This window comes from Pieris rapae, chromosome 22 (genome assembly GCF_905147795.1).
Source record: "Pieris rapae chromosome 22, ilPieRapa1.1, whole genome shotgun sequence".
Classification (NCBI taxonomy): domain Eukaryota; kingdom Metazoa; phylum Arthropoda; class Insecta; order Lepidoptera; family Pieridae; genus Pieris; species Pieris rapae.
Window position 1 is genome coordinate 908,624 of NC_059530.1, and position 12,172 is coordinate 920,795.

Genomic DNA, 12,172 nt, shown 5'->3' on the forward strand with positions numbered 1-12,172 from the left:
CAACAAAAATATGCTGGAATATAGGATTACCAATTTATTGTAACTATTATACTTATCTTGTTTTGTTTTGTAAGTAACGAATTTACATATTAAGTAATGTTGTATTAATTTTCGATGTAATTAAAATAGTGATAATAAAGGAAAGTCTTAAGGTCATAAAAATTCGGAACCTAATAAATTCGCCAACGAGTTTAAAAATTTTATTATAAAATTACTAAGTATAATTTTCACAAGTTCTGTTTTTTCTATTTTTATTTTGTAATTTAGCAAGAGGAGTGTTGGTCAACTGTACAACTGTACCAACCTCCTATCTATGTTTGCATCGTGAGAAAACTGGCATGACACACCAAAATCTAAATATGTCATAGGCTGATCACCTACTTGTGAAACGAATGTAACCTGAGCCAAGTATGAAGCGTACCCAAAAAGGTCGATCCATTAAACATTCTGTTATTTAAAAAAAATGTACGGTTAAATTTAAAAAAAAAAAAACGAGGAAATTTCATTGTATTTATTATGAAATTCTGTTGCCCAGCCAACATCATAATTTCTCGTGTAATGAGAGAAGTCACTCCTGCAAATATTAAATCATCATGGCCATCGGAACGAACTAGATACACGGTGATGGTTTCAGTTAGCGGAGATTAGGGCTCTAGGCCCGGGCTCCTGGGCCTTACGACAAATCCGCCACTGCTTACACCACTCCATTATCTATATTTAACTCCAATAAAATAACGAATTTAATTTACAGAAATGTATAAAACTGATTACAATACAATAAATTCGGAATATTTGTCTTTCTTTCGCGTCACATGTAAGTGCTATTTATAATATTAATATTTAGTGCAACCGTTCAAGAGGTTTAAGAGAGGTGTTAAATGTAGCGTCAAGAATTTTTTATTATTGAAATTCCAGTACATTCTATATTTCAGTATATTCCAATGTACGTTATTTATGAAATGTTAAGCAAATCTTTGAACGTGCTAATTTTAGGAATTGCAATTTCGAGAATATTTCTATAGGAATCAATATGTGGAGAAAGGCTATATTAGCCTTTTTGTTTTTTTTTAATATTATTTTGTTTGTATTATTTTAGATTTTTTTAAGTATGGTTACGCACTTCTTGCAATTTACCTATCATATTTCTTTCTTTAGTTTGCACTAACTAGGGTTGCACATAAGAGATCGCTTATTAGCGATAAGGTCATTACATCCCTTATAATTTTTATGTATTATTTGTTTTTGTATAAATGCAACGAAGTGTGAATTTTTTTTTATAAATTTTAATCCATCAGCAATCAGCCTCTGGGCTTTTATCAGATTTAATTTGAAGTTATGGCAATTAGGGAACGCAAATACAATTTTTTTTAATTCCCTCCGTAAGACTCCATAGATTGTGAGACTGCGGCAATTTTCGCCCTTTTCCTTTCCTTTAACTGTGTTTAACGGTTCTAGTATTTTTTATTCCGTATTATTTATTGAGTAGGTACAAATACAGAATTCGATTAAGTACAGAGACTGCAATTAGTTTGACCACTTTTAAATTAAAATAATAAACCCAGTTCACGTGAGGCCAAACTTTAAAATAAAGTACTGGTTTTTACTAGGAATCGGAAACTCTCAAAAAAAAATTTAACTTCAAAAATACTTGCAAAATACCAAAGTTAATCTTAAACGTAACTCTTAAATTTGACGAAATTCTTCATGTTACGTTGAAAAACTCAAATTTATCAAACAAAGCTAGTGAAGGCGTCAGAACTCTTAAAAAAATACCAGCCAATTATATATTAATAACAACATTCAAAAAGATCCTCAATTTTTCTTCCTTAAATAAAAAAAAGGAGTAAGAGAATTAAGGACGGATTTAGTTAGGCGAAATACGAACTGTATGATTTGCACTTCTGCATTTTTTAAATTAAAATTAATATATAATTAGCTGGTAATTTTTTAGGAGTTCTGACGCTCAAACTAGACTTGTTTGATAAATTTGAGTTTTACAATCCCTAAAAGATCAACAACGCGCTTGCAATGAAATATTTTTTCTGTGTACGCAATTTTTACGATGAAAGAAAACATTTTAAACATTATAAGTCTGATAACCGAAATTCTAATGAAAAACGCAAAGGAAAATTTATTCCGAGCCCCACATAGGACCAAGATTCAATATTTGAATGTTGCGTAAAAAATAAAGAATTTTTCCTCGATAGATATCTTCAATGCATACATACGACATCATAGTAGTAGGTCTGGGATGCGCCGGCGTCTCAGCAGCGACTACATTGGCAAAAGCTGGGAAGAAAGTTCTTGCCCTCGAAGCCATGGACAGGATCGGTGGTCGAGTTCGGACTGTGCCCTTTGGTGATGGCGTTGTTGAAGTTGGTGCTGAATGGTAATTTACGAGCAACAATATCTTGAAACTAAAAAAACTAGAGTTTAAAATCTTAATGTTTTAATACATTTAAAATATCTTATATATAAGATTCACGTGTCGCGGTGTTTGTGGTTAAATTCGTCCGAAATTGTATTCCCATTTCTCATGAAATTTTGTGTGCATATTGGGTAGGTCTGAGAATCGGACAACCTCTATATTTCATCCCCCTAATTTGTTTTTCAATTTTAGATAATTATTTTTTATTTTTTTATGATACAGCATTAAAAAATCCATACAACCTCTAATTTTCACCCCTCTACAATCAAGCCCTATTTTTTATTATGAATGATATACATGGCAAAACGGCGTTTGCCAGGTCAGCTAGTGTACCTATATAAAACTTGTTGTCAGTGATTTGGTTCATGGGTGTGTATAACTTTATGTTCTTTGTTTTACGATTTTAAACTTGAACTTCAACAGAATTTAGATATTTTTGCAATGGTTTGGTTTGCCTTTGATAGGTTCAATCAAGGGTAAAGTGATGCACATATTGTAGGATAAAATCTAACTTCACATTTGAAGCATAAAACAGTTATCTTAATTAAATAAAAATAAAATATTTATTGAAAGTAAGTGAAGTGACTCAAAGCTCGACATAGATTCCCGCTTAAAAGTGTAAATGAATAAATAATTATTTCGTAAGATTGTCCCAGATCCATGTGATGGGTGCTTTCAGGATCCATGGCACAGCTAACAGCAGCCCCTACAGAACTGCTATGCAACACAACATTGCAATTATACCCCAAGATCCCACTTTCAAGGTGTATCGATCCGACGGGACAGAGACAGATGATGACTTATTATTGAATGACCTGGTGAATTTTTGTTTTGCAATAGTTGGACAAAAACGTATACATTTTGATGGTGGCATGGGAGAATTTATCACAAACAGGTATTTTCATTGATTACACAGTGTAGGTATGTCTTAATAAGTTGATTTATTTGTCTAGTCCAGTGATTCTCAACCTTTTTTATGTTACGGCACATATTAAACGATTTAAAATTTGGCGGCACACAAAGAAAAAGATAAAATCTATTTACTACAAAACACTCCATAAATAGTTTATGACAAAAGTGTTAAATATACAGAATAAACTAATATTTGCTTCATTAATAATAATAATTAAAAGTTTATTACGGGATTAATTACAAGCTAATAATTAAAATATTTTTTTTAATTGATATAATTTAATCAAATAATTTTATGTTCCCAAAATTTGGCGGCTCACTTTTGAAATCTGGCGGCTCACAAAAGTGCCGCGGAACATAGGTTGTGAATCACTGGTCTAGTCTATGTCTAGAATGCCATGTGAAAATGGTGCCCTGGTTGCACATACATTATCAAAAAACTTGCCGATTGAAAAGAGTGTTCTTCAGTTCTTCTCTTCCGTTCTACGCCCTTGATTTAAGGACTGGCAGTGAATGTAAAATTCGAAGCATTTAATGTTCATTTCTTGTTTGACGTTCATAAGTGTACAATGTGTTACGTATATGAATAAATGAAAACCACAGGGCGCCAGATCTGTTTGGCGGATGACTGGTTATCTCGAAACACGTCCGACAGTCCGTTTTGCGGAGTGCGCTGAAGCATTGTCGTGGTGAAGGTGGATTCTGCTTCGAGAGGCAACAACAGGAAAACAGAGATACCAGTCTCCAGTAACTCTCCTTCCACCTTCTAGCAAACATCTTTTTTCTTTGACTTCTTCCTTTCTTTCCTTATTTGGCCGATCCTCTAACGGAAACATCCACTGAGCTGATTTTCATTTGGTTTCGGTGTTGTAGCAAAATATCCACCCTTCATCATCTGTGACGATGTCTAATACAGCATTTGAGATTTGAGTCACCGCCGTTGAACTTATCTAACATTTGGCGACACCAGTCCGTAGTAGAGGTATTTCTGGTCGTCGGTTAAAATATGCTAAATCCATCTGGTACAAAGCTTCCCGACGCCTAAGTACCAATGTCTAGGCTTGCCCGTATCTGCATTTAGGTTACCAAAGAGTTCTAATATGTTTAATTCAAAAAAGGTTTCATTATTTCTAACTAGTGAGTTCTAAACATTTTCAGTGTTACCCACGTATAAGCTATATATTTCCAGATCGGGTGCCTAATTACTTTTATTTATTTATTTAGTACTCCTACAGCTAACATAAATTATATATAATTATAAAGAAATACACTGAGAATATAGCCACAGGTGGAATACATGATACATTTTAAAAGAAAAAGATTTAAAAAAGGGAACAAACAAACAAAAAGTATTTAATACATTTAACTAATTGTGATTTAATTTATATAACTAAGCCAAAATTGGTTGTGTTGTGTGATGGTGTAAAAGTGTGGGTATGAACGTGATGGTGTGAATGTGGGGTGTGCTCATGATGTGGGTGATTTTTCGCTATGGATATTCTTAATACACTTTTTTACCACATTCCGCGATAACCTAAACAAGTGAAGGCCTAAATAGTGTTCATTGTATGTCCGGGCATCGCGATACAAAACTGAGTTTTTAGCATAATTAGTATTGATGTGAGGAACATGAAACAATGCACGAATACGAGTTTTGTAAGCAGGAAACTTTTGTTCAATTTAAAGACGTTCCAATCTCAAATAGGGAGCTTTCCCCACACAAGCTGGTATCCTTACATTTATCCCGTTTCAGGTTACTGCTCTACGTAAAAGCAAAGTACCCTGATTTGATTAAAGACAAAGGTTTCCTACAAGAGTTTGTAGGGCTAATGAACGCGTATATAAGCGTCCACGAGGCTTCAAATGATTGGAATGAGGTCAATGTTCACAGTGAGTACGAGGATTTAAAAGGCCACCAACACATGAGTTGGCATAGATATGGGTACAAGACGATGCTCGAGCTGATGCTAGTAAGTATTTATTATTAATTATGAAAATGGGTTTCAAATGAGGATTTGTCGCTATTTATTCATTTATTGATAAAAAGCTTGCCAACGCTTCGCACACTATTACAGCGCGAAAAAAATTTACAAATGAAATTAAATAAACAAAATACAATTTTAAATGTGATAAGCACTTATAGGCAAACATGACATACACGAAGAGATCTAATATTAAACAAAACAAAATAAAAAATTACTAGTAAAAAAAAATAAACTACACTACGCATCCTCTTCCTTTGTTTTGCTGAAACTTCTTTAGGTAATGTACATATTCCATATCATACATCGTTCCATCGAACTTTGACTCACCTGTAGCAGGTGCCCTCGTGTGAGATCCATATGTTAATATAGACGATAGATAGATAGTTGTTAATGTATACAAGTAATATACAGGTGGTATACAAGTATTGAAGAGTTTACCATGCTCGTCTTCTTCTTTTTCATGACTTCTTCTAGCGCCCAAAAACTCTTCCACGATTTTGCTATTCTTGTGAGTATTTACACAGAGTTATCTAAAATAAATTCCAGAATACATACAACAACGGACCGGGCTTACCACACCTAGATATAAAAATGAACACGGAGGTGTCGCAAATAATATGGCCAAAATATGGCGCTGATGTAAGAGTCGTTTGTGCAGATGGCAGCACATACACATCCCGTCACGTTATTGTTACGGTCTCTTTAGGGGTTTTGAAAGAACGGTAAGCTGAACTATAGCTTCTAGAATAAAGTCATAGTTTCACGGGAAGGTCCAAGGTCTTCCTGCAGCTTTGACACGGCAGCTAATCCCCGGTCTCATAATTTGGTTAAGTGTTGCGCAGACACAAATGCACTCTACGAGGACACCTTTTCTTATTCATCTGAAGCACTGGTTTGTGGGCTTCCAACTTCCTAACATAAGGCTAATACAGAATTTTTCAGACATAATTATTAGCAATTTCTGTTTTTTTAATTACTACGCCATTTTAGATATAATACATTATTCAAGCCGGGGTTGCCGCGGGAGAAAGTGGATGCCATAGAGAAGACATCTATAGGCACGGCTACCAAAATAATTTTCAAATTTGACAAGGCATGGTGGCAAGGACTGGAGACATATCACGGTTTCATGTGGAAAGCTGAGGATATAGCAAAACTACCAAAAGAGGATTATTGGATGACAAAGATTTTTGGAGCGAGCAAGCCCATGGGATCCACAAATACGTTATCTTTGTGGGCTAGTGGGGAAGTGGGGATATTGGTAATTATCTTTTTAATGATAATATAATTTCACTTATTATTAATATCGATAGATCTTCTGTAACAACCCATTACTTCCGTCGGAGTACTAAAGTCAATGTATTTATTGCCAATCATTTAATATTACAATTTCAAGAGGTTATACTTTTTAATATTACTCAATAGCTAAATTAAAATAATAATAAACAAATAACTCACCTTAAAATGTAATAACTAAAATATATTATTATAAGGAGTCCCTTTAGGCAAGGTTCCGAAGATACTGGGAGTTAAATACATAAGGACTTTTTTTATAGTAATCAAAAATTTTAGAGATAATAGTTGAATAAGCAGTTATTTTTTTTAAGTGTCTTTAAGTGTAAAATGTTTCTATATTATTACTTCCAAAGAAACGAAATAAAACAAATGTTTAAATATGTTTCTTGTAATCCAGTTAGAAAAAATGCCAGAGGACATTCTAAAGCGAAAATGCATGGAACTTTTGCGAAAATTCATGGGAAAATGTTATGATATACCGGAGCCAACTGGAATGATAAGGTGTGTCTTAAATGGTGTGTGTTAAATGTTAAAATGTGTCGACAAAATGTCCTTTCGGACAACTGCTCCAATACATTTTACATTTACTGCCAGTTCTCAAATCAAGGGCGTAGAATGGAAGAGAAGAACCTCTCTGCCACCCTTTTTAATCGCAAGTTTTTTCCTTTACGTTTGTTAGGAGCTGAAACCATTCCACCATGTTCCATATGACATGTTGATTAATAAAGAATAATAAAATAAATTAAAAACAAAGATTTATCCTCTATCAGCAGGATAACTCGTGGGAACAACACGCAAATGATTTAATGCGACAACCATTTTTTAGTGTTTATATTCTCCAATATAGAAATTCTAACTTTTCAGATCCACATGGAACTTAAACCCCTTCACCCGTGGTAGTTATTCCTATGACAATCGTCTGACACAAAACGCGAATAATCGAAGATTGCTTGCCCAGCCTTTACTAGATACAGTCGGAGTTCCCCGCGTTTTGTTCGCTGGAGAGGCCACAGATTCTCATCACTTCTCAACCGTGCACGGCGCTGTCGATTCAGGGCACAGGGAAGCTATGAGACTTATAAACAATAGTAAATTGTAATAGTAAGAAATATGTATTAAAGAGTTTTTATTTAAATAATACAAGAGTCCGAGTTAGCCCCAAGTTAGCCATGGTTTCGAATCGGGTTTGAATGTGTTAGGGTTTCTAAAATTGTATAATGAATACGTTGCTATATTTAATAATTAATATTTATATTTATCGTTAGTTTATATTGAAATAGTTTATATATACTTATTGCATTTAATAATTAGAATATAAGTAACACTTCTATTGTATGCCTTACAATCCTCAATATTCCTGCGGAGACGTTAGCCAATCATAGAAACGGCTTGGTCTGTGATACTTTATACAACTATATCCGGTGTTTTTTACAATAAATATAAGTTTGTTATAATTCAGGTAATTTAATAAATAGATAATTTTTATTATTATTATCTTAAATTATTATATAGTACTTAAAATAGATACAGTGTGATAATATTTAAAGTGATTTTGTAAATAATAGTTCAATTGACTAGACCTTCGGTGGTTTTTTCTCGAGTAGTGAGGCGGGAAAATATCGGGCGTTGATTGGTTAAGAGAATAAACAACCAAGCAAGGCGAGGGCCTGTCGAGTTTTAAAATTCGGCGGGACATTCTTTGTTTCGGGAGCTATTACAGATAGTCATATACTTGTTAATTGTATACCAGTGTACAAATATAAAGTATTTATCAATTCTACTGTTCTCTTCTTTAATAACGTTATCCTGCATTACTGGCTGGGATAGGTCTGACAAATGATAGTTTGCATCGCCAGTATTTCGGAGGTAGTTCGTAAAAGACATAAGACGGGAAACGTAGGACCAAAGTCACGCAATCACCTTCGAAAAACATTGAGCACATTATTTTATATGAGATGAAATGTAGTATTTTTTTATTAAACATTAATTCCAATGTAACGTTTTTCAACAAATTCTAATTTTTATATCGTTTCGTTTAGAACAAATCGAAATAAAATATTTAATAAGATTCTTTATAGAATTATAATTTCCATAGAATTTTGGTTCATGGTTCATTAATAGTGGTGTATGTCAATCAATCAAAAATCATTTATTCATATACGTAACATTACACTTATAACTTATAAAAGAAATATACATTAAATGAGTCTAATTTTACATTTACTGCCAGTTCTCAAATCAAGGGCGTAGAAATGAAGAGAAGAACTGGCAATAAACTCTCCGCCACTCTTTTTAATCGCCAAGTTTTTTCTTTTACGCAATGTTTGTTAGGAGCTGCAAGAATTACACCATGTTCCATATTTATATAATTGAATAAATAAATAAATAAATGACATCTTGAGTAATAAAGAATAATAAAATAAATGAAAAACAAAGATTTGTCCACTATTAGCAGGAGCACGCACTAACATACTCGTGAGTACAACACGAAAATACGTAGTATAAACAACTAATATCACAGCATACACGAATTCAAGTACGACCAGTCACCACAAGTAGCACCCGTTCACGAGTATGACGCATGGCCAGCCATCGGCCCTCTCACCATATTTTTATTTCTTTCTATTTTACGGAGAGAGACAACCCGATGCATGGACGCCGCCACAATGAAGAAAGTAAATTATGCCCTAAAGTTTAAATGGAGATGGACAGAGCATTTAGAAAGACTCACTGACGATCGATGGACCATTTTTTTTATAGAACTGGGGGCAAACGGGCAGAAGGCTCACCTGATGTTAAGTGATACCGCCCATAGACACTATCAATGCCAGAGAGCTCGCGAGTGCGTTGCCGGCCTAGAAAAACGCGCAGTTTAGCAGCGGACGTCGAGACGATACGGGTGGAATTTCGTATTCTGCCTCGACGCTTGTTGTTAAGTTTGCATTGCATTGATCGCTGTTTTGTTTCTGGATTGATGAAGGACATCCACGATGAATTTCAGCAGCTGAAGATCCTTTTGCACACAAAAAATCTTATTACAGCGCGAACTTCACAGCTGGCGGGAAAAACGAATATCGCGGACATTGTCTACTGTACGCACAACTAGCAAAATTACTACTGGATCAAAACAACACCTGAAATAACTGCACAAGTAATGCTCGTACAGATATTTACAAGTTTAAACGTGTTATGACTCGATTCTGAAATATAAGCGAATGGTCCTTATTTTTTGAATATGCCTCGTATATCCAAGTCAGAGACACGCGACACGATTTGTCTTTGCGTTTAGCATAATTTATCATAATGCTATCATAGTTATTGTTAATTAACAATAACTATGATAGCATTTAATTACCGAGAGTAATTACTCTCGGTAATTAAAATATAAAATAATTAAAATTTAATAAAGTTTAGAGATTAAGGTGTGTTTAATTTTTTAAATTTTATTGGTGTTGTTTGTGTGGCATTACAGTGAACTGACATTCAGTTTGTATTCTTTTTTTTAATTTTTGCAATGTGAGTGGGGTTGTAGCGTCAACGGACCGAAAAAAATGTTTTTCATGATATCGATAGCGTATAATGATAAATTTAATGTGCTACAATTTTATTGGAAAAATCCTTAGTGTGGCGTTTTATTAACTTAAACTTATTTGGCCTGCCTTGGTTGTTCACCTAAACCCACAAGACTAAGTAAGGTTTGAGCAATCTTTGACATGTTGAGGGCGTAACTTTGGCGTACAAATACGTTTTCGGGTCGCGTTTAAAAGTACTTAGTGCATTTCCAATAATAATAATAATTTATTTCAAGTTTGTTTCACAGGAAAAACTAATTTCTAATTGCGCTAGTTATATAAACAAAATTAGTCAGGTTTATCTGACGCTGAACTAGGTGTGAACCTGTATTTCAGCATACAGCGCCTGACCCCTTAAATATATTAGACAAAAACTCTAGCATCGAGTACATGACTCATTGGCGAAACTTATATGTTAAAATAGTGATAATAATTTTGCGATAGATATTAGACATGAAATAATACGACAATGTTATTGTTGAATTATATAATTTATTAAAATTAAATGTAAAAAAGTGGTAGGTACATTATAATTAAATCATTAAATTTGCAATTGCTAGAAACTACGAAAGTTAAATACACAGAAATCAATGAGACACTTCAGCTTCAATTTTGGAAACTAATCCATCCATACTTGGATTAATTCCACTGATACATAGAATTTTCCAAATTATCGTCTGTCAGTCTTGTACGACTTCTTTTTTCGCATTTATGAGTACAAATGCACAAACCCATCATGCGAATATTCTAAGCCGCGGATTCGTCTTTTACTAGGTATTTCAGAAATCTTAGTGTTATAATCTAAAAAAATATCTATTGTAATATTTTTTTAATTGGGATTTTTCAAAACGTCTCACAGGCCGGATCACATCTTACAGCGGGCCGGTGGTAGTTCCTTGTAGTTTCTAATATACTGAAACCATCCCTAAGACAAATAATGTTGGTACAATAGGGGACAGATGGACAGGACAAGGCACATTTGTCAATGTTTAATTAGGGCTTATCTTAACTTTCTAATAATTAGTTTAATGTAATCTATGTTTATGTGTACCCAAAAAGTTCATCCGAATAAAAGGCTATATTATTATAATTATATTTGCACACTAGATAGTAGTTCGGTTGTTTTTATTCATAATTGTCAGAGAACCGAAACCGAGCCGAAATTAGAGCACAAAAAATAAAGTTCTGGCAGTACCCATAATAGTTCTTCTTTTAAGTCCAGAAAATATTGTTTTTTCAGCTTCCCGATCACAGCAGTATCTCTTATCAATTTCGATAAATAAGATCTCATTAAAACAACTAATTCAAATGTAATAGTTCAAATAAAAAATCCAAAAGAAAAGTGGTATTTTAAAAATCAAAGAAGAGTGAGAGAAAACAAATAAATGAGCATTTTTCAAAGTACTCATTGTAATGCAAATTGACAAGAATTTTTATCTAATTTAGCTTTATATTAATTGCTTCATCGTCGTCATGGTACATGGTATGATGATTTTCACACATTTTATGAAACATGACTTGACAATTATAAAACAGTGTTCTCGTTGTTCTCGTCTTTGATTTGAGAAAAGCAAATGTAAATTTACAATTTTGCCCGATAAGAAGAATTTTTATTTTTATTTTTCAGGTCTACCTGGTACTCAAACTCCTTCACCCATAGTAGTTATTTCTATGTAAATCGCTTCACAATACAAAACCCAAATACTCAATCTGGATGAAGTACTGGATACACTCGTTTTGTTTGCGAGAGAGGCCACAGACCACATGAAACTGTCGACTGGTAATGGGAAGCTATGAGAATTATCAAGTTGGTCTGTACTCTGTAAGGCTCTGATGCTTGGACAATAAAAGAAGATATCCGCAGGCACCTAGAAGCATTTGAGATGTGGTGTTTTCGTCACATGATTGATATAGACTATCTATTCTATGACTAGTATCTACGTCACTTAACGAGAAAGATCTTAATCGAGTTGGAATCT

General features: G+C 33.7%; 1 protein-coding gene across 1 annotated transcript; it reads left to right on the forward strand.

The window, feature by feature from the left end:
- The first annotated feature begins 2,200 nt into the window (after window positions 1–2,200).
- Window positions 2,201–8,069, forward strand: LOC110998864 (spermine oxidase-like). The gene is made up of 7 exons (XM_022267663.2): window positions 2,201–2,389; window positions 3,108–3,323; window positions 5,094–5,310; window positions 5,872–6,047; window positions 6,316–6,586; window positions 7,019–7,122; window positions 7,486–8,069. The coding sequence occupies exons 1-7, from the start codon at window positions 2,217–2,219 to the stop codon at window positions 7,718–7,720; spliced, it is 1,392 nt and encodes a 463-aa protein (XP_022123355.2). The 5' UTR covers window positions 2,201–2,216; the 3' UTR covers window positions 7,721–8,069.
- Window positions 8,070–12,172: the final 4,103 nt, after the last annotated feature.